The sequence below is a fragment of the Macaca nemestrina genome, chromosome 1 (assembly GCF_043159975.1).
Source record: "Macaca nemestrina isolate mMacNem1 chromosome 1, mMacNem.hap1, whole genome shotgun sequence".
Classification (NCBI taxonomy): Eukaryota; Metazoa; Chordata; class Mammalia; order Primates; family Cercopithecidae; genus Macaca; species Macaca nemestrina.
This window is the reverse complement of record NC_092125.1, coordinates 187448895-187473839: the sequence shown is the minus strand read 5'-3', so window position 1 is coordinate 187473839 and position 24945 is coordinate 187448895. Positions and strand designations below refer to the sequence as shown.

Below are 24945 nucleotides of genomic sequence, written 5' to 3'. Positions count from 1 at the left end.
CTTTTGTGTCCTTCGGGGGGAGAATGAAGAGGAAAAAAAGAACACGTTGGGAGAAAGCCGGGAAAGTGACAAAGGAAGGCAAAAAAGGGGGCTGGAGATTGCGTTCAAGTTTCGGGGTCCCACTGGTCTGCAGAGAGCGAACCCCGCAGGGGCCGGGACTCCGGCTCCTCTCCGGTCGGGCTCGGAACCGAAGCTGCCCCAGCCTCGGGAATGGGGCCGGCCAGAAAAGTCCAGTCAGTTCGGCTTCTCTGGGCGCTCCCGCTGGGGTATAAGAAGCAACCCGCCTGCACCGACTGCCCTCACGCTTTCCCCCGACTCCAGCCACTAGAGTTTTATTTTAACGGCGCGGAGGGGACACCCTCCCCGCCCCACGCTGCCCACCCGCTGAGGCGCCACCCAACCGCGCCTGGAGGGGTAAAAGCAGGCATCACTACCGCCTCTTCCACGCTGTCCCGCCTCGAAGTACCGCGATTCTGTCAGGTGCCTGAGAACACTTTCAAAAAGCTGCCCTCCATCTCGACTTTCACGTCTCCCCACCGCTCTCTAGGCTTCGGCTCCCCAATCAGCCATCCGCCCTCTCCCCCAGCCTCAATCAGAATGGTACGGCCCGGGCGCTGGCCGCACTCCAGGAGTCAGTGCCGGGAGCACGCGAGCCAGGCGGGGAGGGAGCGGGGCGAGGGAAGAGAGGCAAGGTGGGTGGTGATTGGCTGAGGCCGGTTGCCGGAGCCTGGAGCCTGCGTCTTTTGTCTGCCTTGCTCCTGCGAAGGAGCGGGAGACGGCTGCGCGCCCCAAGCGGGCCAATCAGGAGAGAGCCGGCGCCGGCCGGTAAGGCGGCGATTGGTCAGAGCCCAGTTACTAAGCGGGACAAAGGCAGAAGGGGAAAAGAAAAGAAGAGAAAAAAAAGAAAGAAAGAAAGGAAGAAAACGCAAACGGCGGTTACTGACAGGCTGGGCGAGCGCTCGGGGCCTCAAGCTGCCTGGAGACAGGCGGGGCTCCCGCTGAGGCTCGGTCCGCTCGGACTAGTAAGGAGAGGAGCCAGGGAGGACCTGCTGGCGTGAGACGCCTCTGCCCGGAGACTGGCCGCGGGGGAGGGGAGCGGATACAGAAGGGGCGCGTACTGTCAGTTGGCGGGGTGCGCGATCTTCTGCTCTTTAGGAGGTCTCCGGGCAGACACCTTCCCTACAGACTCCTTCACCTTGCTGGGACAGCCCTCCCCGCACCCTTGACAAGTTGTCAAAGCAATGGTCCCCAAACCCCACTTGCAGGAACCTTACCGCTCAGGGAGAGGATGTGCCCCTGGCTCCTGCAACCTTCTTGGCTGCTACCTGAGCCCACTCCCTGCTTCTGCCCTTACGCAGTTGGGCATTTCTGAGGGAGGCATTTCGCAGTTCCTCTGTGCTTGCAACCCAAGGACTTTTGAACCCAGAGGTAACTCCCCATGCCTAAGATAGTGAGAGGTGTCAGCAAGCCCTCCAGCTGGAGTGCTCAAACCAAAAAAAAAAAAAAAAATTTAAAAAAAAAGTATTGGAATTACAGTGCATGTGTAATTTCTAAGATAAATCACAGGTGTTGGGATCTCTCACCAAAAGGGCTCTATTCTGTTTCCCTGACAGACCCCCTTCCTCACGTACTCATTCCCACCCCCAAAGCTTAAATCTGGGAGATTGGCTTCACTATGAAAATGCTGAATATTTCCATGCATTTCAGAAACAGCTAATTAACTTGCTGGGGAACACTGAATAGCTAAAAGCAGATTTGTGTCTCCTGAAGATTGTGCCTGGAATTGCCATCCTGTATACCCTACAATACAGTCTGAGGAGGCCAAAAACTGCTCCATTTCCTCTTTATACAGAAGTAACAAAGCCCATTGTGTTTGAGTTGACAACCTGATTGAAGCCCTAGCAAAACCTCCTACCCTGAGCATGTCTGCTATATTGATTCACCTGTGGAAGAGTTGCCACGTTTCACCCTCTACCTCCTAAGGTGGTTCTGCCTTCCTTAAAGGTGCCCTGAGTTGAGACAGTTCCTGAGAGCAGACAGTCAAAATGTATACGGACTGGGTATAGAGTAACTTGTTAAAAAGGGCCAGAAAGTATGGATGGACATGGTTGAGCTAAGAAAACACACCAGGATTCTTATATGCTTTCTTATTATTTCTGAAATCCAAATATGATTTCAACTTTGGGGCAGGACTCATTAATTATAATTTCCTGAACCATTCCTTACAGGTAGAAGATGCTGGAAGATCAACTCTAATTTATGGCTGCCTTCCCAGCAATCTCTACTTCAGTATATGTGGGAGCCAGAAGTACTCAAGTTTGATAACTCAAAGACAGAACAATCTGTCAAGGGTGGGTTAGTTTATTTTTGTTCACAAGTGTTCATATGCATTCCCAAACAAAATGAGGGTGAAGAGAGAGGAAGTGTAGAAAAGATAATGGCTTTCAGATTTCCACAGCACCTTTTGCTTGGACCACTTTTTAGCATTTAGTGGTGGGGTTTCAGTTTCTGATACACAGAGCAATCACCCAGGCTTTTCCCATAGCTAAGGCTTTCAGTGATGGAGTGAAGTCGAAGCACAATATATAATCAAGTGGTCAAGGCTGACACATGGAGTAAAGCTGTGATTCAGTCTTCCCACCCAAAATTGTATGACCCAACTCTCCAATTTAAATAGACCTGTGAATAGATCTCCAGAGAATAAGTGATGCAAGAGGCAATGATGAATCAAGGGGAAGCAAACCTTCTTAGTCCTTGAGCTTAAACCAGTGCCCTGCCATGAGGAAAGCACCTGTCAGATGATTCTGGTCTTTCAGTTGAGAAATAGAAGTGAGGTTGTGATTGCTTGTCACCAAACTGCCCCAGGCTCTTTGGCAAAGGTAAAAAATGTTAGCTCGGGTGTCCTGGACCACTTCCAAGTTGGAGAATTATATTTGGCCTGGGTGTGGATTAAATTCAGCTGTAAGTACTCAAACTCCTGGGTCACAACCTGCTACTTTGGGAGCTGCTTGTTTTCCTTTGCCCTCTCCCTTTCTTTTTTTAACTTAAAGTAGTCTTAGGTAAAACATGAAATCTGCCTTCATTTATGTGTCTATGAAATAGATTTATGCAAGCTGCTTAGTTTATAGTGAAACACTTAGAATGAAAAAATATGCCACTTAAGTATTTAGAATTAATAGTACTTTTCTGTAACTCCAAATGGCTAGGATGCCCTTCACTTTTCACCCTGGTATGGTTTTGTTCTGCAACTGTTCAAATATGCTTCATTTCTTCCTCTTTATTTCAGAGATGGATGAAATATTTCTTCTGTGCTCTGAATATAGGGTATGATCTCAGAGTTCTCTGTGCCAGCAGAATCAGTCTGGAACTCAGCCAGAAGTTCTTCATGATTAAAGGTGCCATCTGAGCACACAATATTTTTTTAAAAGCCTTGCAAAATGGGGCCGGGCATGGTGGCTCATGCCTGTAATCCCAGCAGTTTGGGAGGCTGAGGTGGGCAGATCACGAGGTCAGGAGTTTGAGACCAGCCTGGCCAACATGGTGAAACTCCGTCTTTAGTAAAAATATAAAAATTAGCTGGGCGTGTTGGCAGGCGCTTGTAATCCCAGCTACTCGGGAGGCTGAGGCAGGAGAATCGTTTGAACGCAGGAGGCAGAGGTTGCAGTGAGCCAAGATCGCGCCATTGCACTTCAGCCTGGGCGACAGGGCAAGACTCAGTCTCAACAACAAACAAACAAAAAAAAGCCTTGCAAAATGGAAATGTACCTTTTTTTTTTTTTTTTTTTTTTTTTTTTTTTTTTTTAAGGTCACTAGCATTAGCACCAGGACTGACATTAGCCTTTGGGTAGGGATTCTTCTGACCTCAATACCTTCTTTTTCTTCTCTTACCATCTTCCTTTGACCTCTTGTCTTGTGATAAGGCCCAGTCCATGCAATTAAATAAACTCGCTTAACAAATGCGACTCCCAGAAAGCACTACAAATTATCAGTTGCAGATTTTAGGGCCTCCCCAGACACAACAGATTTACAAGACGCATGACTTGTAAGTAGAAGATATGTCAAGTTTTGATGGAAAAGTTTGCCTCTACAATGTACAAAGAACAATGTTAGTGGATCTTCTGGAAAGACATCTCACCTGGAAATTGATAGTCATCTCTTGAGACATCTGTGTCTAAAATCGTGATTTTCCATTTTTTCCAAATGTTATTCCTCGTATTTGGCATTTGCAATTTTTTACCTCTCCTCATCTTTCTTAGCACTTGAATACCCATGATAGAGTTAATCATTTAACCCAAGGCACTGAGAAATTATGACATTATATGAATGAGTAGACTTCATTAAAGTGGCATTCCCCTAGATGCTGCTAAATTCCAGGGCTTTGGGGACAATGTTTGAGGCCTCACTTATACACCTCAGCATGTGATGTAGATCTGCTCTGTCTCACTCTTCCCGCTTTGGGTCCTCCTTTAGGTTTAGGGGTCACAAAAAAAGCAAATCTCTCTAGCTTGACATCCTCCTCACTTTTGATGTCTGCCCTTCTAGTAACACAGGGCCAACTGGATGATATGTATGCCATTGCTGCAAACGTCCCCTCCAACAAGGCAACAGATTTCAGCTCAGTTCTCACCAGGGGAGAGAGCACAAATTAGATCCAAATGGCAGGAACAATAGTCCAGGCTGTTTCAGGAGGACAGGGCACAAACAGGGCAGGCAGCTGGTGAAGCTCTGTTACCTCATTTAATCTCCATAACCTTGGGGTGGAAAGCTGTATTTTTATTCTCATTTTACAGATGAGGAAATTGAGACCCAGAGCAATGAGGGGATTTGTTCAAAGTCATGCAGCCACTAGTAGCAGAGCCAGGATTAGAGCCCCATGTCCTGACTACCAGTTCCTTGCCTTTCCCACTACACCACACAGCCATCCTCTCCCATTCATTCACTTAGCAAATGTTTGTTGATGCTGCCAAACACTGAGGATACAAAAGTGAGTAAGACTGAGTCCCTAACATTGAGTCCAGAATTCATAGAGGAGGGACCAACAAAGGAATAAATAAAGGCACGATAAGCACTATAATCAAGAATTTGACGAAGTGTTGGGGGAGCCCCAAAGACAGTGATGATCTCTAACCATGTGCGGGTGAGTAGAAGCTTCCTGGAAGAGGTAACATTTGGCTGCCCCAAACTTGCATGCACCTGCTTTAAATGTCTGGTCCTTTACTTCTAAGTTTTTGCAATTCACATAATTAACTCTAAGCCTGAAAAAGTTTTGTTGAAAGCTGATTCCACTAAAAAGTGGCAACTCCTACTTCTCTGCATCTGATCTTACACAGTGTGCTCACACAGCCCCCTGTGCTGGCCTCTGCATAGCCCTTGGCACACCATGTTCAAAGTGTTTGCTTCCAGGTCTCTGTCTCTCTCCTATCACTCTTTAGAGTTCCTCATGTTGGACAACAGTGGTTCCTCATGGTCCTTTAACCATCAATGCCCAGCCCAAGGCCTGGCACACAGTGGGTAGCCAATGAATATTCCTCAAGCGAATAAGCAAAAGTGCAAGTAAACTCTCCAAGAAGGCTCTGGGGAGTCTAAGTTCAAAGTAGCCTAGTAATCCTTTCTGTAGGTCTTCAGCTGACTTCCGTTTATTTAAAAGGACAAAAAGAAAACCAAAAACTTGTACAGTTTTTTTGGCTACAGGAACCAAGAGGGGCAGACAATGACCTTTCCCTCCCGCTGGCTGCCCCAGGGTCTTCACCACAGACACTGAGTTCCGCTGCCCTTTTATTTTATCAGCTGTGAATTGTTTGCAAAATTCCAAACAGTTTGTAGGAAATTCAGGAAAATGCATCAGCTAGAAGAGAAACTGGTTTCATTTTCCAGCTCAGCTTTTTTCTGAAATATAACACCATATAGGGCTTTAAAGCATGCTCACTTCCTGTGGTCATTATTTCAATAGTTTTGAGCAACTTGTAGTTTATGCCTTCTTTCTGGAATGTCCAATAATTGCCCTGTAATTCCACAGGTCTCAAATCTAAAAACCATTTTTACGTTTCATTGTTAGAGGACAGTATCAATCCAGTTCCCGTACTGGACAATTTTGGTTTAAAAAGATAAAAAGACCAGGCATGGTGGCTCACGCTCGTAATCCTAACACTTTGGGAGGCTGAGGCAGGAGGATCGTTTGAGCTCAGGCGTTCAAGACCAGCCTGAGCAACAGCTGGAGATCCCCATCTCTACAAAAAAATTTAAAAATCAGCTAGGTATGGTGGTGTGCTCCTGTAGTCCCAGCTACTTGGGAGGCTGAAGCCAGAGGACCACTTTAGCCTGGAAAGTCAAGGCTGCAATGAGCCAAGATTGCGCCACTGCTCCCAGCCTGGGCACAGAGTGAGACCTTGTCTCAAAATCAAAGTCCTGCAGCCTCCCCAAACACTTCTGCAGGGGCATCATTCTTGAAATCTGGGAAAATGGTGTGACTTCTAGGGTTTAAAGATCACCACTTAGGTAAGAAAGTACAAACATGGAATGTAGAAGGCATGAACATGATCGTTTGTGTCCTCAGCTTTGAGCATTTGATTGAAAATGATAAAATTACAGTGATTTTCTTCCAGCGGTAGAGGCTACCTTCTACTCTGCTCATCTTACACTTTCTTGGAAAGGAGACCTTCAGTGAAGATCACTACTATTCCCCAAACTTCATTCAGGACCTTATTTCTCCCCTCTTGATGTCAGTGTGTGAAATTCTAAATTATGTCATGGGATATATGTTCAAAAGCAATATATTTTCAAATCAACAAAAAATATAATTGGTCATCACATATACCAAATATGCAATATGATAATTGTGCCTAAAGTAGATTAATTAAATGTTAATGGTAAACAGGAAGAACAGCTCAAAATGACAAGGTCTTTCAGTTTAATTCAACTGAGTCCCTCCCATGGGTCAGATCTTTTGCTGAGTACTCAGTAAGACATTATTTCGGCCTTTATGAACCCACCATCTACTAAGGGAGACTTATGAGAACAGTTTTGCTGACCCATGTACTTCTTTTTCTTTTTTTTTTGAGACGGAGTTTCACTCCTGCTGCCCAGGCTGGAATGCAATGGCATGATCTCGGCTCACTGGAACCTCTGCCTCCCTGGTTCAAGCAATTCTCCTGCCTCAGCTCTTGAGAAGCTGGGATTACAGGTGCCCACCACCACCCCCAGCTGATTTTTTCTATTTTTAGTAGAGACGGGGCTTCACCGTGTTGGCCAGGCTGGTCTTGAACTCCTGACCTCAGGGGATTCACCCACCTCGGCCTACCAAATTGCTGGGATTACAGGCATGTGCCACTGTGCCCAGCCTTACCCATATGCTTCTAAACTAACTAACTCTCCCTGAGACTGTAAGATCAGGACAAGAGAGTATCTATCCTCCTCGTCTTTCCTCTTCAACAGCCTTACATTCTTTCTCAGCTTCTTCCTGGCATCCTCGACTGCTGAGTATTAACCTCACAGTCCTCAGTGATTCAGTTCTTGCAGCATTGACTTCTGACTTTGTTCCCTAAATACAACTTACACATACCACTTGGATCATATTTTCTTTTCCAAGATGATGGAGGAATCTAGCTCAGTATCCTACCCTGACATAAGGGCATGTGGTTAGTGTTTCTGCTGAGTTTCCCAGGACCCTGCAGACAAGAACCAGACAAATCTGTCATACCTATGAACTACTTCCCATCTGAAATTTTTTTGAGGGGTGAGAGGAACGGTGTCTCACTCTGTCACCCAAGCTGGAATGCACTGGTGTGATCATGGCCCACTGCAGCCTTGACCTCCTGGGTTCAAGCAATCCTCCTGCCTCAGAATCCCGAGTAGCTGGGACCACAGGTGCACACCACCCTGCCTGGCTAATTTTTCACTTTTATTTTTTGTAGAGACAGGGTCTCCCTATGTTGCCCAGGCTGGCCTGAAACTCCTGGCCTCAAGCTATCCTCCTGCCTCAGCCTCCCATGTGCTGGGATTACAGCCATGAGCCACCATACCCTGCCCCCTCTCTGAAATCTTAACTCTAATAGATGACTCTCTTTGACCTACCCCAACCCCCACCATTTTTTTTTTCCTGGCCAAGCACAGACATTGGGAAAAAATTACCACTAATACTACTTTAATGAGCTGAATAGTGATACCGAAAAAAGATATATCCAACTCCTAAGCGCTGGAAGCTCTGAATGTGACCTTATTTGGAAGAGGGTCTTTGCAGATATAATTAAATTAAAGATCCTGAGATAAGATCATCCTGGATTTAAGGTGGATCCTAGATCTAATGATCAGTGTATCCTTATAAGAAAAACAGAGGGAGATTGGAGACATAGACATAAATGAGAAGGCAATGTGAAGACAGTAATAAGAGATTGGAGTGATATATCTATAAGGCAAGGAACACTAAGAATTGCTTGCAACCACCAGAAACTAAGAGAAAAACATGGAGTGGATTCTCCTTCAGAACCTCAGAAGAAACCAACCGTGTCAACACCGTGTTTTGGACTACTGGCCTCCAAAATTGTGAGAGAATAAACTTGTTTGTTTGTTTTGAGAGAGTCTTGCTCTGTCACTCAGTCTGGAATGCAGTGTCATGTTCACAGCTTACTGGAGCCTTGAACTGCCAGGCTCAAGCAGTCCTCCCACCTCAGCCTCCTGAGTAACTGGAACCACAGGTGTGCACCACTGCACCTGGCTAATTTTTTCCTTTTTTGTAGAAACGAGGTCTCACTGCTTCCCAGGCTGGTCTTGAACTCCTATGCTCAAGGGGTGGTCCCACCTTGGCCTCCCAAAGTGCCGGGATTACAGGCATGAGATTTCTGAAAGATTTCTGTTGTTTTAAGCTACCTAGTTTGAGGTAATTCATTATGGCAGCCCTAGGAAATGATACAACCACTATCATTTAATTTTTTTCAAACACATTTTATTTCATTTTATTTATTTTTGAGACAGAGTCTCACTCTGTCGCCCAGGATGGAGTACAGTGGCATGATCTCAGCTCACTGCAACCTTCCGCCTCCCGGGTTCAAGCGATTCTCTGCCTCAGTCTCCCGAGTAGCTGGGATTACAGGCACCTGCCACCACGCCCAGCTAATTTTTGTATTTTGTGAAGACTGGTTTTCACCATCTTGGCCAGGCTGGTCTTGAACTCCTGACCTCAGGTGATCCGCCCGCTTTGGCCTCCCAAAGTGCTGGTATTATAGGCATGAGCCACCATGCCCATCCTTCAGGCACATTTTAAAATCAAGATGTAGAGATGATATAATTTTAGAATAAAAGATCATCTTTCCCAATAAATGACTGTAAGTCACATTAAATATAGTACTCAGACCTATGAAACTTTGTCATAGACTAGCTCTAGTCCTAGAAACCAGAAACCTAATCCTGACGTGAATCTTTTTAACCATTTTCTCCCAGTGTCATCAACTGTCTCTCTCCTGTCTTTCCAAAAGAGTCAGCCAGCCAAAGCCAAATCCCAGACCAAAAGAACAGTCTACTTTTGCTCTTATGCCCAGGCAGTTGGGCTTAGGTAAAGAAAAACCAAGTTTACCAACTTAGCTCTGGGCTTGTCTCTGGTCATAATTGAGATTCCTTTGGCTCATCCTGTATCTGCTTATTCTGATATTCCAAACCTTCACTACTCACCTCAAGTGACTACCTTCCACCATCAGATAAGTAAATGTGACCTCGCCTTTTACTTAACAGAAACCAACAGGCAGCCAGGCGCGGTGGCTCAAGCCTGTAATCCTAGCACTTTGGGAGGCCGAGACGGGCGGATCACGAGGTCAGGAGTTCGAGACCATCCTGGCTAACACGGTGAAACCCCGTCTCTACTAAAAAATACAAAAAAAAGCTAGCCGGGCGAGGTGGCGGGCGCCTGTAGTCCCAGCTACTCGGGAGGCTGAGGCAGGAGAATGGCGTAAACCCAGGAGGCGGAGCTTGCAGTGAGCTGAGATCCTTCCACGGCACTCCAGCCTGGGCGACAGGGTGAGACTCTGTCTCAAAAAAAAAAAAAAAGAAACCAACAGGCATAATACTCCCTTTCTTTCATTCATCCCTTCAAAAGCCTATAAAGCTGTACCCTTTCTTGCTTCCTTACCTTCCATTCTGAAGAAGCATGTCTTTCCTGGAGTTGAAAGCTGATCACCAGATAAGACCTCTGGATGGCACCCTCTTCAGCCTGCTAAAACCAGTCCTAGCCCCTCTCCTGTCTATCCAAATGCCTACTGGATGCCACACAAATGCTTCAAAATCATCATATCTGAGCTAGTTCCTTTTCTAGTTAGGTGACAGGGCCAGATGAAAATATAGGCCAGACAGGAAGAAAGCATGTACAAAGCCCCAGAGGAGAGCACATGGCTCTTTGAGGACATTGAAAGTAATTGCAGGCTGGCCTAATGTTAAAGGAGGTAAAGGATGATGAGGATGAAGCTACAGTGTAAGCATGAAGAGGCTTGTAAGTCAAGATAGGAATGTGTACTTTATGCTCAAGCAATGGGGGGAGTTTAAGAGTTTTACGCCGAGGAGTGTTGTGATCAGATTTGCATTTGAGAATCATCAGATTGCAAAATGGATTGAAGGGGCAAACTTTGAAGACTTGGAAAACATTGTTGCAACAACGTGGGCAAATGATCAAGAGTCCTGTGTAGATTTGCGTAGATGCGAGAGATGCTTAGGAGGTAGACAAGGCACACTTGATGAGTAGTTAGGTAACCAGCATGTCCCCACCCTAAAGAACAGGCCACTCAATAATGAAATTACAGCCTTTCTTGTAGAGACTCTCTCCCTTCATTGGTAGTATTTTTCTCCTTTGCTTCTGCATGTGATTTATCCATTTCCAGGACCTCACTGTGTAGATCAGCTAGTTCTAAGAGCACTGCTAATAGGTTAAGGCCTAAGGGTGTGAGTGGATCAACGACCCAGCCTGGTCAGTCAGTTGCTCCATTGTAGTACATACCTTTTTTATGTTTTTTTTTTTAAATTGATACACAATACTTTACATATTTTTGAGGTACATGTGATTTTTTTTTTACATATATACAATGTGAGATGATCAAGTCAGGGTATTTGGTGTATCCATCACGTTGAGTGTTTTCTTGGCTTTTTTTGTTTGTTTGTTTTTGAGCCAGAGTCTCACTGTGTCGCCCAGGCTGGAGTGCAGTGGTGTAACCACAGCTCACTGCAGCCTCGACCTCGACCTCATAAGCTCAAGTGATCCCCCTACCTCTGCCCTCCCCACCACCACCCCCACCCTTCAGTGCCAGTAGCTGGGACTATAGGCATATGCCACCATGCCCAGCTAACTAAGAAAAAAATTTTTTTTTGTAGAGACAGGGTCTCACTATGTTGCCCAGGCCAGTATCAAATTCCTGGACTCAAGCAATCCTCCCGCTTCGGCCTCCCAAAGTTCTGAGATTATGGATGTGAGCTGCTGTGCCTGATCACCTTGAGTATTTATCATTTTTATGTGTTGGGAACATTTCAAGTCTTCTCTTCTAGCTACTTTGAAATACATAATACTTGTATCTCTACTCTGCTACTGAATATTAGAACTTATAGTTTCTATCTCACTGTTAACCAGCTTTTCTTCATCCCCTCTTCCCACCCACACCCCCTTTCCCAGTCTCTGCTATCTATCATTGTAGTGGATACTTTTTAGTACCTCTGGCCAGTTCACCATGATGTCCCCCTTCTCAATTTGTACATGACTGTGTCCCTGGCCATAGTTGATAGGGCTCAGGCTGAATTGATTAGAGTTTCTTTCACAAATATTTGGAAATAGTACCCAAAACAAGATCTAGGCTCTTCAGGGGTTTGGACCTATAACATAGAATCAATCTCTGGAGCTATTATGGCCATGTTCACCCTGAAGCCTGAGTTGCAAAGGAAGCTAGTGTTCAGAAAGCCAAGAAAGGATGAAATAAACGCTCTGAAAGGACCTGGGGTGACGAATGGAAAGAATATGAGCAGTAATCAATTTCCTGAGTATAGAGCTTCTTAAGGCCCAGCTTGGTTCCTATACTAAGGTCAGGCCTACGCCTAACATTTGCAGGACCCAGAACAAGAATATAAATGGAGGGCCATATACCATATGTCAAAATACTTGAAAGTTACCAATCAGGTCAACCACTAAATAAAAAATACTCAATCCTCGGCCAGGTGTGGTGGCTCATGCCTGTAATCCCAGCACTTTGGGAGGCCAAGGTGGGCAGATCATAAGGTCAAGAGATTGAGACCATTCTGGTCAACCTGGTGAAACTCCATCTCTACTAAGAATACAAAAATTAGCTGGGCATGGTGGCATGCACCTGTAGTCCCAGCTACTTGGGAGGCTGAGGCAGGAGAATCACTTGAACCTGGGAGGTGGAGGTTGCAGTGAGCCGAGATTGTGCCACTGCACTCCAGCCTGGCAACAGACAGAGACTCTGTCTCAAAAAAAAAACAAAAAAAACAAAAACAAAAAAAACACCTCAATTCTCCTATCTTGCCAAATATATCTTCATGCAAACTCAGAAGACTGGGTTAAGGCTGGGCGCCATGGCTCACGCCTGTAATCCTAGCACTTTGGGAGGCCAAGGTGGGTGGATCACTGAGGTCGGGAGTTTGAGACCAGCCTGACCAACATGGAGAAACCCCATCTCTACTAAAAATACAAAATTAGCCAGGTGTGGTGGTGCATGCCTGTAATACCAGCTACTCAGGAGGCTGAGGCAGGAGAATCACTTAAACCCAGAAGGTGGAGGTTGCAGTGAGCAGAGATTGCGCCACTGCACTCCAGCCTGGGCAACAAAAACGAAACTCCATCTCAAAAAAAAAAAAAGAAGAAGAAGAAGAAGAGGAAGTCTGGGTTGAAATTTAGAATTCACAGATCGTTAGAGTTCTGACAAAACGTTGGGGAGATGGGAGGGAGAGAACTGACCCCTTTCTCTTCCTACCCTTGGCTCTATCCTACACTGTGAGACTGTCAAGGGAGTCTTTGTATACATGTCCAAGCTCCTTCCATCCATCCCTGTCTTAGTCCATTTTGTGATGCTATAACAGAATACCTGAGGCTGGATAATTTTTTTTTTTTTCTGAGACGGAATCTCGCTCTGTTGCCCAGGCTGGAGTACAGTGGTGTGATATTGGCTCACTGCAAGCTCCGCCTCCCGGGTCCATGCCATTCTCCTGCCTCAGCCTCCTGAGTAGCTGGGACTACAGGTGCCCACCACCACTCCAGGCTAATTGTTTTTGTATTTTTAGTAGAGACGGGGTTTCACCTTGTTAGCCAGGATGGTTTCGACCTCCTGACCTTGTGATCAGCCCACCTCAGCCTCCCAAAGTGCTGGGATTACAGGCATGAGCCACTGCGCCCAGCCAAGGCTGGATAATTTAAAAAAAAAAAAAAAAAAATATATATATATATATATATATATATATATATATATATATATATATATAGACTCATGATTCTGTTGGCTGGAAAAGTCCAAAGTTGAACAGCCACATCTGGTGAGAGCCTCATGCTGCTTCCATTCATGGTGCAGAGTGGAAGGGGAGCTGGCATGTTCAGAGATCATATGGTGAGAGGATGCAAGAGAAAGAAACCAAGGAAACAAGGCTCTTTTAACTCATCTATTCCCATGAGATCAAGACCTCACTCACCCCTACAGGAGGGCATTAATATATTTGTGACCCATCCTCCTCCATGACCCAAACACCTCCCACTAGTCCCTACCTCCCAACACTGTCACGTTGGGGATCAATTTTCAACATGAGTTTTGATGGGAATAAACCACATACAAACCATAGCAATCTCCTTACAAATAGCTGTCCCTTGACCACCTCTTCGGTCTAAAGGTGCTGATACTGACAGTGCTGTCCTTAGGAGAACAGATCCAGAGAAAAAACCCATGCGGTTCCTAGAAACAGGCTAAAGTCCATTTGGGCAGAGAATTCCAGGACTCAGGATATTAATCATAGTTGAGAACAGGGAGGGGAGATAAGTGGAATACTTATCTGGGTGGAGAAGCACCCTTGGCTCTATGGATTTCTCATCCTATGAAGAGAGAAGAGAAGAGCCAAAGCAGGGCCCTCTAGACATGGAACCCAGGGCAGGAGTCCCTCTTTTTCATGTCTAATGGGGCTGCTTATATAAATGTATTATTTATTTAAGGAGACTCCAACTACATTCTGTTACTTGCAGCCCAAGAGTCCTAAGTTCCCTTTACCCTCTGAACCACTGTCCAGTTTTCTCTCTGCTCCCCAAAGATTCTAGAGTAGTACCTGGAAGAGGGCTTCCTTGTGAACTCTAATACTGACCAAATGCGACAGAAGCAGGGATGCAGCTTTTTTCATGGATTCTGCTATCAGTGGTAAATTATTTTGGTCAATCACTGTGACTTTCCTCACCCACTTTCAGTCTATACATTATACCTCCAATTAGAGATTTTGAACTTAATAGGCAGCCCCAAACTCTAAAAATCACACTTTATTTTATTCATGCATCTTCTGGCAACATACTCAATATCATATCAGAGTTTATGGGCCCTGCATCCCATCTGATTTGGAAGTCCTCCAAAATGGGAAGGGTGTTCAGATGCTAGGCAGCCAAAAATGTCAAATGTTCCCTACAACCCCATCGATCAGGTCTTGAAGCTATCTCCCTTGGAGGAGGCTCCAGGCTCCAGTTCTCTCCCTTGGGAAGCCTTGAGTATTTTAGGGACAGCTCCCCTCCCCTCCAACTCTTCACACACACACACATACACACACACACACACACACACACACACACACACACAAAGTTTTGGCCCTGCCCATCTCTCCTCTCTCCAATTCTATACTCATGGTTAGGGTAGTAATGATCTGCCATGGACCACACAGTTAAATGCCACCATGAGCATGATATTCCAGACAGACAGGAGCTTCCTGCTAGACCTGCCTCACAGCCTCACTCTGAGTGGCCTGAGTATACCAGCGAAGAGAAAATATCTGCACCCTCACAGACCTATAGTGGCCTGTACTAGAAGCAACCAGCCTAGCACTGGGAAACAAATGGGCAGGGGCTGGAGGGAGGGTAATCTGGCACCTGACACTCCTGCTTTCTCAGAACTTACCTGTGATTTCCTACTTTTGAAGCAGAACTCTGTTTTTTACTTTATTTTATTTTATTTTATTTTATTTATTTTTTGAGATGGAATCTCACTCTGTCGTCCAGGCTCTGGAGTACAGTGACGTGATCTCGGCTCACTGCAACCCCGTGCTCCGAGGTTCAAGCAATTCTCCTGCCTCAGCCTGTAGTTGGGACTACAGCTGCCTGCCACAGGGCCCAGCTAATTTTTGTATTTTTAGTAGAGACGGGATTTCACCATGTTGGCCAGTCTGGTCTTGAACTCCTGACCTCAAGTGATCCACCCACCTCAGCTTCCCAAAGTGCTGCGATTATAGGTGTGAGCCACCACGCCAGTCCAGGAACTCCATTTTTGTTTGTTTTTGTTTTTGTTTTTTTTGAGATGGAGTATCACTCTGTCACCCAGGCTGGAATGCAGTGGCGTGATCTCGGCTCACTGCAACCTCCACCTCCGGGGTTCACACCATTCTCCTGCTTCAGCCTCCCAAGTAGCTGGGACTATAGACATCCGCCACCACGCCCAGCTAATTTTCACCCGGCTAATTTTTTGTATTTTTAGTAGAGATAGGGTTTCACCATGTTTGCCAGGATGGTCTCGATCTCCTGACTTCGTGATCTGCCCTCCTTGGCCTCCCAAAGTGCTGAGATCACAGGCGTGAGCCACGGTGCCCGGACAGAACTGTTTTTTAAAATAGTGCTGCACCTCACTATCAGACAAATTTGTGCTAACGAAAACAAGAGACTTTCACTCTTCTTCACTTTCTTTTTTTTTTTTTTTGAGACCAAGTCTCGCTCTGTCGCCCAGGCTGGAGTGCAGGGGCGTGATCTCCACTCACTGCAAGCTCCGCCCCCCGGGTTCATGCCATTCTCCTGCCTCAGCCTCCCGAGTAGCTGGGACTACAGGTGCCTGCCACCATGCCCGGCTAATTTTTTGTATTTTTAGTAGAGACGGGGTTTCACAGTGTTAGCCAGGATGGTCTCGATCTCCTGACCTCATGATCCGCCCGTCTCAGCCTCCCAAAGTGCTGGGATTACAGGCGTGAGCCACCACGCCCAGCCTCTTCTTCACTTTTCTAACATATACCTTATGCTGATGCCCTCCAAACATCCATTTTGATCAGCAATTGCAAGGACAAGCTTCATCCAAGTAGCTCACCAAAACTATCAAGGCACTGAATTCTCAAACAGGTTCAAGGGAGTAAGAAAATTGACTTCCTTCTGGATTTTAAGCTGACTTCTAAATTGGTGCCCTGGGTCTGCACTGATAATGCCAAGTTAAAACACTAAAGAATTTTGCAATCCTGGAAGAGTTTTTCATAAACATTATGAATGTTTCTAATGTTCAAAAGTTGATGAAGAGGCCGGGCGCGGTGGCTCACGCCTGTAATCCCAGCACTTTGGGAGGCCGAGGCGGGCGGATCACGAGGTCAGGAGATCGAGACCATCCTGTCTAACACAGTGAAACTCCGTCTCTACTAAAAATGCAAAAAATTAGCTGGGCGTGGTGGCGGGCGCCTATAGTCCCAGCTACTCGGGAGGCTGAGGCAGGAGAATGGCGTGAACCCAGGAGGCGGAGCTTGCAGTGAGCTGAGATCACACCACTATGCACGCCAGCCTGGGCGACAGAGCGAGACTCCATCTCAAAAAAAAAAAAAAAAAAAAAAAAAGGTTGATGAAGAGTGACCAGTGTTAATAATGGAGATCTTCTCATGGCCTGTGCTTACCCCCTTGGTGATATTACACCTTTTAATGAGATCAAGCAAATTTACTGAAGCTGTAAAGGAACAACTTCAGGCTCAAGTCTTCCATATGGTCCAGTATCACTGTTGTGTTAGCATGACTTTTCAGTTACAAGTGACAGAAAACTAGCTTAAGACAAATAAAGGGGTAGTCTCGCTTCAGGAACAGCTGAGTGGAGGTGCTCAAACAATGTTAGCAAGAACCAGACAATATTAGCAAGAACCAGACTCGTTCCCAGTTCTCCTTCACTCTGTTGTTTCCCAAGAGGTCACAAGGATTCTGTCAGGCAGTTCCAGGGTTACATTGCATCCAATTAGCAACTCTGTCCAGCAGCGTGCAAGTTTCTCCACATAACTGTGAAGTTCTGGAGTTGAGGCTCATCAGCCTAACTTGGATCACATGCTTACTCCTGAACCAATTAGAGTCCAGTTAGGTGGAATGTTTTAATTGGCCAGGCCTAGGTCATGTAGCCACCCAGGGATCAGCTGCACTCAAGCTACAGAGATTGAGAATTGGAGAAGAGGACTTCTCAAAGAAAATCTGAGCAGAAGAAAACATATTTACTACTCTTGAAGAGCCATTGTTGGTGCTCCTCCAAGATTTTGGAGACAGAGAGAGACATGAATAGATAGAGAATGAATATATAAATGAAAAAAATGCCTCCAGATCAAATCAAATGATAAATTACTTTCTCCATCAATCTTTAAGCATTGAAACCAGAGCAACTCCATCTTAAATAGGGGCTGGGTGAAATTAGGCTGAGACCAGCTGGGCTGCATCCCCAGGAGGGGATTCTTAGTCATAGGATGAGACAGGAGGGCAGCACAAGACACAGGTCACAAAGACTCCACTGATAAAACAGGATGTAGTAAAGAAGCTGGCCAAAACCCATCAAAACCAAGATGGCTACAAAAATGACCTCTGGTCCCTCACTGCTCATTATATGCTAATTGTAATGTATTAGCATGCTAAAAGATACTCCCAGCTGGGCACAAGTAATCCCAGCACTTTGGGAGGCTGAGGGGGATGGATCACCTGAAGTCAGTTCAAGACCAGCCTGGGCAACATGGTGAAACCCCCGTCTTTAGAAAAATACAAAAATTATGGCATGATGGCAGGTGCCTGTAATCCCAATTACTTGAGAGGCTGAGGCAGGAGAATGGCATGAACCCAGGAGGCAGAGGTTGCAGTAAGCCAAGATTGTGCCACTGCACTCCAGCCTGGGCAACAGAGCAAGACTCCGTCTCAAAAAAAAAAAAAAAAAGACACTCCCAGCAGTGCCATAACAGTTTACAAATACCATGGCAACATCCAGAAGTTACCCTATATGTTCTTTGTGTGTGTGTGGTTTTGGTTTTTGTTTTTGTTTGAGACTGAGTCTTGCTTTGTCACCCAGGCTGGAATGCAGTGGTGCGATTTCGGCTCACTGCAGCCTGCTGGGTTCAAGCAATTCTCTTGCCTCAGCCTCCCAAGTAGCTGGGACTACAGGCATGCGCCACCATGCCCAGCTATTTTTTATACTTTTAGCAGAGGCAGGGTTTCGCCAAGTTGGCCAGGCTGATCTCAAACTCTTGACCTCAAGGGATCCACCTGCCTCGGCCTCCCAAAATGCTGGGATTACAGGCATAAGCCACTGCACCCAGCCGAGAAGTTACCCTATATGTTCTAAAAGGAAGATTTCCAGGAAATCCCTGTAAACTCAAGAATAATCCACTCCTTATTTAGCACATAATCAAGAAATAACTATAAGTATACTCAGTCAAGCAGCACATACTGCTGCTCTGTCTATGGAGTAGCCATTCTTTTATCCCTTTACTTTCTTAATAAAGTAAGACAGCTTCCATTATCCAGAGATAATGCCCTTAATCACTAGCTCTTTGCACGAAATCCAAGAATCCCCTTTTGGGGTCTGGATCGAAACCCCTTTCTGGTAACAGCATGGACTCCTGAAATCCCCATCCCTTCATATTGATGACCTATACAAGACAGATAAAATCCCCTCTGTTTATGTCCTCTTATGCAGTTGTAGGGATATTATAATACCTTCTCTGACGTTCATTGCTGGAAACAACTGACTCCATAGGAAGTGGCTAAGCTATCCTGTATGTGGAACACAGTGTGCTGGGCTATTGTGGAATGTCTATTGAGAACCAGGAAATCCACACAAACTCAGATATTACCTGATTTTTTCCCTTTACTATCACAAAGGGGAATATATAGGATATAGAATCCAGAGTTAATGCAGTCAATCAGTACATCTTTAAGGTGATTTCAAAAATCATCAATCTAAGATAACACAGACTTTCTGTGCCATTTTCTAAAGAGTCTGGGTTTCCCATCATTTAACTTATGCTACTCACCCAAAGCCCATTATACTAAGTCCCATTCTTGGAGAGAGAAAACTCTACTCCTGGTTTGGTCCTTCCATGGCAACTTCTCTTTCTACTTTTTGAATTTTGGGGAATCCCCCAAATTAAAACTTTAAGTTAGAGATCTCAGAGTGGAAGCAGAGAAAATGGGAATTATTGGCTCTTCCCTCCCTTTATTTTGCTGTGGCTTCCACATCTGGATAAGGATAAAATACCTAGATACTCTATTCCTGCATGCTTCTGGTAAACCCTTTTTTTTTTTTTTTTAATTGAGACAGAGTTTTGCTCTTGTTGCCCAGGCTGGTGTGCAATGGCGCAATCTCAGCTCACTGCAACCTCCACCTCCCAGGTTCAAGCGAGTCTCCTGCCTCAGCCTCAGGAGTAACTGGGATTACAGGCATTCGCCACCATGCCCAGTTAACATTTTTTGTATTTTTAGTAGAGTCGAGGTTTCACTATGTGGGTCAGGCTGGTCTCGAACTCCTGACCTCAGGTGATCCACCCACCTCGGCCTCCCAAAGTGCTAAGGTTACAGGCATGAGCAACTGTGCTCAGCCGCTGGTAAACACTTTTCAAAGAGTCTAGACTTGATCCCCACCAATGTACCTACCTCTCCTGAACATTGCCAACATATACCCACATATTTTTCATCTCTTCCCTCATCTCCACAAGTCCTGTAGGAAACTCAAGCCTGACAATTGGTCCCAAAGCCACATCTGATCCATTCCATTTTTGTGATGGGAGGTGGCTTGGTGCTTGCTACTTGTGAATTTGTCATTAAGCACCTCTTGAGAGTTGGTGTTTTTATGGCTGCACTCTTTCTAGGATTATCCCTCCACAGGAAAAAGATGGGATCTTTGCCTGGCAGAGGCCTCCTCTTGTGCAGGTTGAAGACGGCTCAACCCCAGCCAGGCACAGTGGTTCACACCTGTAATCCCAATACTTTGAGAGGCCAAGGTGGGAGGGTCACTTGAGCCAGGAGTTTGAGACCAGCCTGCGCAACATAATAAGACTCCATTTCTACAAATAATAATAATAAAGACAGTTCAAGCTCCAGGCCCATTCCTGGTTCCTTGTTCCCTGGTGCTCTTCAACTTTAGGAATGCTATAGCTGGGATTTCTTCTTGGCCAGGAGCCTTCTCATCCCCAACTTCTCCAGTGTTCTGCCTTTTAGGGGCTCACAGGTGTCCATGGTTATACCTCTTTCCCCCAAACCTAAAGGACCTTCATCTGTCCCATGAAGTCCACATGTGTAGTAGTCATTGGAGTCCTTGCTGGGTATCTACAATCACCTCAGTTGATTGAGTTTTCTCCACTCCATAGCTGGAGCTGCCTCTCCTCCTCCATTTTTCATGTTAGTTTCAAAAAGTAGAAGAATCTAAAAGACTACCCTGGGTTTGGCAGCTGGAATTTTCCCCAAAGTCTTATCCTGGAACAGACCTAAAACTCACCTATTATACAGAAAACCTGATTCATGCTGTTCAAATCTCTAGCTCCTGTTTCCTCTGCCTTCTATAAGAGTTTCTTCAGTCCTGGTTCAGAAGTATCTTTTCTGTCACCCTCTGATACTACAGAGAAAAATTCAGAACATCCCTGTGGTTATAAACCCTCCTCACTGCTAGTTTTGTCAGAGCATTCAACCCTCAGCCAACTAATATTGAGGCTTCAAAATTCCCCTTGCCAGACTAAGAGGTTCTGCTATCACTTCTCCATATCTGGCATCTACCACCCACAGCATCTCAGCAGAGCACCCCAGCCAAGAGCACTATTTCCCCATGCTAGGGGTGACCTTTCCTAAAAATATCGTCAACTTTCAGATCCTCATAAGTCTGTAGATTAACTAAATAGCCTTTCCTTCACCTCTCCCCCAATAACTAGGCCAATGATTCTGGTGGTTGTTGGGTTGTTTTCTTATGGAGATTTGTCTAACCATATCTAACACAACAACTCCATTCCCTGGTATCTCTCTTGGATTGTAGGCTGATTAACATCTTTAGCAAACTTTAGTAAGGTTGTGTTGTCCCCCCTCCTGAAGACCTTGCTGGGCTCTCTTTATTTGTTCAGGAACTTAATAGAATTTGCACAGTCTTTTCAACTTTATGTGGTTTTCTTTTTCACAGTTATTTTGAATCTCGCCATTCTTAGAGGCTTCTGGAAGTCTACATCTACCTCCACGTGCAAATTTTCCAATGTTATCTTCATCCTTGCACTAAATATCAATTGGCTTTATTTTTAGAGGTAATGATGAGTCCATGGCATGGATATAAACTTCAATAAGATTCAAAATGATTCAAAATATAATCCACATATCCTCAGCCTCATTTGCCTGTAACTACCAAATTAGATATTATTTAATAACTTTTTTTACCCAACTTACTCTAGGATAAGCACCCACTTTCCTACTTGTAGGAATTAGCCCTACCTCAAAGTGTCCTTCAGTCATTTTAAATAGTTTCTCCAGGGCCTCTTGAGTTGAGAGTAAGTTCTTGAATGGCTGGTCACCTTGCCAGCATACTACTTGTTCAGCTTCTATGGCAGATGGCCCCCAGGAGCTTGCTGCATCTCCAATAGTGACCACAAGCAGCAACCTATTTTGGCTTCCAGGGGGACAATGTTTTCTGTCCTGGCTGCTGCCGCCTCTGCTGGTGGGGCTGGAATCTGCCTCCTTGAGGCTGGTGTGACTTGTAACTGCTGTCCTGATACTACCTGACTTCCTCCTCTCTTTCCCATTGTGTTTCCCAAGATCTGGGCAATACAGACTTTTTCATCTTGTTAGAATTGGATGTGGGAGTTGAGGAGAAAGGAAGAATGAAGGATGTCTGTACTCCCCTCAACTCACTTCTCACAGAGAGTGTACTATCACCATTCACAATTATTTGCCACATGTCTGTCTTTCCCTCTAAACCACAAACTCCTTATTTATCACACAGTGCATGACTTAGACTCCTAGTCAGTGCTGCTTAACTAGTGGAAAACTATGATAGACGTATAAAGTACCATGAGGTAATAAAGAAACTCAGAAATAAGCAGGTAGTTCAGGTTGGGTAGGAAGCTCTAAACGTAGGCCCTGTTAAAACTCGGGGAAATTCTATTGCTGAAAGGAAGAAGGAGACAGTGGTTACAACCATGCATTCCAGCTTGAGGCCTATGCAAAACTCATGAATATAAAAAAGAACAGCTTGTTTGGAAAACAGAAAACTTCAGAATCCTCTTGAGCATGGTGGTGCATGCCTGTAATCCCAGCACTTTGGGAGGCTGAAGCGGGCAGATTGCTTGAGTCCAGCAGTTCGAGACCAGCCCTGGCAACACAGTGAGACTCCCGACTCCACAAAAAAAATTAAAAAAATAACCAGATGTGGTGGTACACATCTGTAGTGCTAGCTACTTGGGAGGCTGAGGTGGGAGGATAGCTTGAGTCTGGGAGGTTAAGGCTGCAGTGAGCCATAGTCATGCCACTGCACTCCAGCCTGGGTGACAGAGCAACACCTGTCTCAAAAGAAAAGTTAAGTTCAGAATCCTAGAAAGTAAAGTGTGAGAGACAGAACTGAGGGAATGAAGAATAGAGATAAGTGGAGGCCTCATTATGAAGCTCCCCTGTCTCTTACCTCATCTCCTTTTAACCCTCACCCTCCCAACACACAACCACTCATTTACATCTGCTTCAGCCTTTTATCTGTCAGGATCTGATAGGCCTCAGGTTCTTTATAGGTACCTGCTCTCCCTCTACCTAGAATGTTCTTTCCCCCAGATCTTCACTATAACTGTCTCCTTCTCTTCATTCAGGTCTCAGCCCAAATTTCACCTCCTCAAAATGGCCTTCCCTTACAGTGCTAGCCAAAGAAGCCCTCTCCACATTAACTTTTATTCCTATTTTAATGTCTTACTAGGATGCATCACAATCTAAAATAACTTTACTTATGTCTTTTGTTCAATGCCTATAACTTCGCCTAGAAAATAAATTCTGCCCAGGCACAGTGACTCATACCTGAAATCCTTGCACTTTGGGAGGCCAAGGTGGGAGAATCGCTTGAACCCAGGAGTTAGAGACCAGCCCAGGTAACATGGCGAAACCCCATCTCTACAAAAAATACAAAAAATTAGCTGTGGGTGGTCCCAACTACTCAAGAAGCTGAGGTAGGAGAATCATTTGAGCCCAGGCGTTCAAGGCTACAGTAAGCCATGATCATCATACTATGCACTCCAGCCTGGATGACAGAGGAGACTGTGTCTCAAAAACAAACAAACAAACAAAACAAAACAACAACAACAACAACAAAACCAGGAAATTCTGCGGAGTCAGATATATGGTTTACATCTCTGTATAGCCAGTGCCTAGAATGCTGCTCCACACGTTTTTGTTTCCTTTTTCTTTTCTCTTTTTCTTTTTTTTGAGACAAGGTCTCGCTCTGTCACCCAGGCTGGAATGCAGTGGCACAATCTCAGCTCAATGCAGCCTCAACCTACCAAAGCTCAAGTGATCCTTCCACCTCAGCCCCCTGAGTAGCTGTGACTACAGGTGCGTGCCACCATGACCAGCTAATTTTTATACTTTTTGTTTGTTTGTTTTTGTAGAGATGGGGTTTTGTCAAGTTGCCCAGGCTGGTCTTAAACTCCTTGGCTCAAGCTGTCTGCCCACCTTGGCCTCCCAAAGTGCTGAGATTACAGGTGTAAGCTGCCATGCCCAGCCTAATTTTTTTTTTAATTTAATTGTTATGGGTACATCTACATTTTTTAATGATGGGGAAAAAAATCTCAAGAAGCATAATATCTTGTGAAAATTATATAAATTCAAATTTCAATATCCATAAATAAAGTCATGCTCATTCATTTATGTATTGTCTGTGGAGGCCTGGCAGATCCCAGTATTTATAACAGAAATTATATGTCCATAAGGCCTAAAATATTTACTATCTGGCTCTTTACAGTAAAAGTTTGTTGACCCCTGGTTTAGACCCATAGTAATGTACATGAGAAAGAGTAAAATTAACTTGCATAAATTGTAAAAAGTGTATCTTAAAATGTGAAACTATAGATGCCTCCACTGAGTTATTATGGGCTGTGCTGGCATACACGTTTCTATAAATGTGCATGCTCTTCCTGGTATTTCTCATAGAACATAGACAGTGAATAATAGGATTCACTGCTGGCTGGGTTTTGATGCAAAAATTTCCTGTTTAAAAAAAAAATTGTCACTTTTTCCTTTTACCTAGTTGCACTCCTGAGAGCAAGATGGGTCACCAGCAATTGTACCGGAGCCACCCACGGAAATTCGGCCAGGGATCTCGCTCTTGTCGCGTCTGTTCAAACCGGCACGGTCTGATCCGGAAATATGGCCTCAATATGTGCCGCCAGTGTTTCTGTCAGTACAGGAAGGATATCGTCTTCATTAAGTTGGACTAAATGATCTTCCTTCCAAAGATTATCCAGGGCATCTACTCAATGAAAAACCATGATAGCTCTTTGTACATAAAATAAATATTTGAAAAAAAAAATTGTCAGCTTGGCCAACATTGCGAAACCTCGTCTCTACAAAAAATACAAAAATTAGCCAAGCATGGTGGCGCACACCTGTAATCCCAGCTACTCCCAGAGGCAGACAGGAGAATCGTTTGAACCCCGGAGTCCGAGGTTGCAGTGAGCCGAGATCGGGCCACTGTACTCCAGCCTGGGCAACAGAGTGAGACTCTGTCTCAAAAAAAAAAAAAGATATGT

General features: G+C 45.1%; 2 protein-coding genes across 5 annotated transcripts in view; one reads left to right on the top strand and one right to left on the bottom strand.

Moving 5' to 3' along the window:
• LOC105494953 (phosphoinositide-3-kinase regulatory subunit 3) overlaps positions 1–720 on the bottom strand; it is a 97145-nt gene extending 96425 nt beyond the window's left edge. The window contains exon 1 of one of the 3 annotated variants that reach the window (XM_071093854.1): positions 467–720. Coding sequence is in view for 1 of the 3 variants with exons in the window: in XM_024796996.2 (XP_024652764.2) it covers positions 382–428 (47 nt within the window). In the remaining 2 variants the exon portion in view is untranslated. Of the gene's footprint in view, positions 1–381 lie in introns of all 3 variants that reach the window. The other 2 variants (XM_024796996.2, XM_071093853.1) reach the window with 2 other exon arrangements.
• On the top strand, positions 714–24678 carry LOC112429005 (small ribosomal subunit protein uS14-like). Of its 2 annotated transcripts, XM_071093885.1 has the most exons (3): positions 714–1022; positions 2229–2351; positions 24444–24678. In XM_071093885.1, exon 3 carries the CDS (start codon positions 24463–24465, stop codon positions 24631–24633), a length of 171 nt encoding a protein of 56 aa, XP_070949986.1. In that variant the 5' UTR covers positions 714–1022; positions 2229–2351; positions 24444–24462; the 3' UTR covers positions 24634–24678. The 2 variants fall into 2 exon arrangements, 1 of the variants encoding a protein (XP_070949986.1); XR_011621560.1 differs by lacking the exons at positions 2229–2351; positions 24444–24678 and adding an exon at positions 1266–1489 and having other exon boundaries at positions 851–1022.
• Positions 24679–24945: the final 267 nt, after the last annotated feature.

Coding starts and splice junctions, on each gene's coding strand:
- LOC112429005 (XM_071093885.1), top strand. CDS start 24,463: ATGGGTCACCAGCAATTGTACCGGAGCCACCCACGGAAATTCGGCCAG.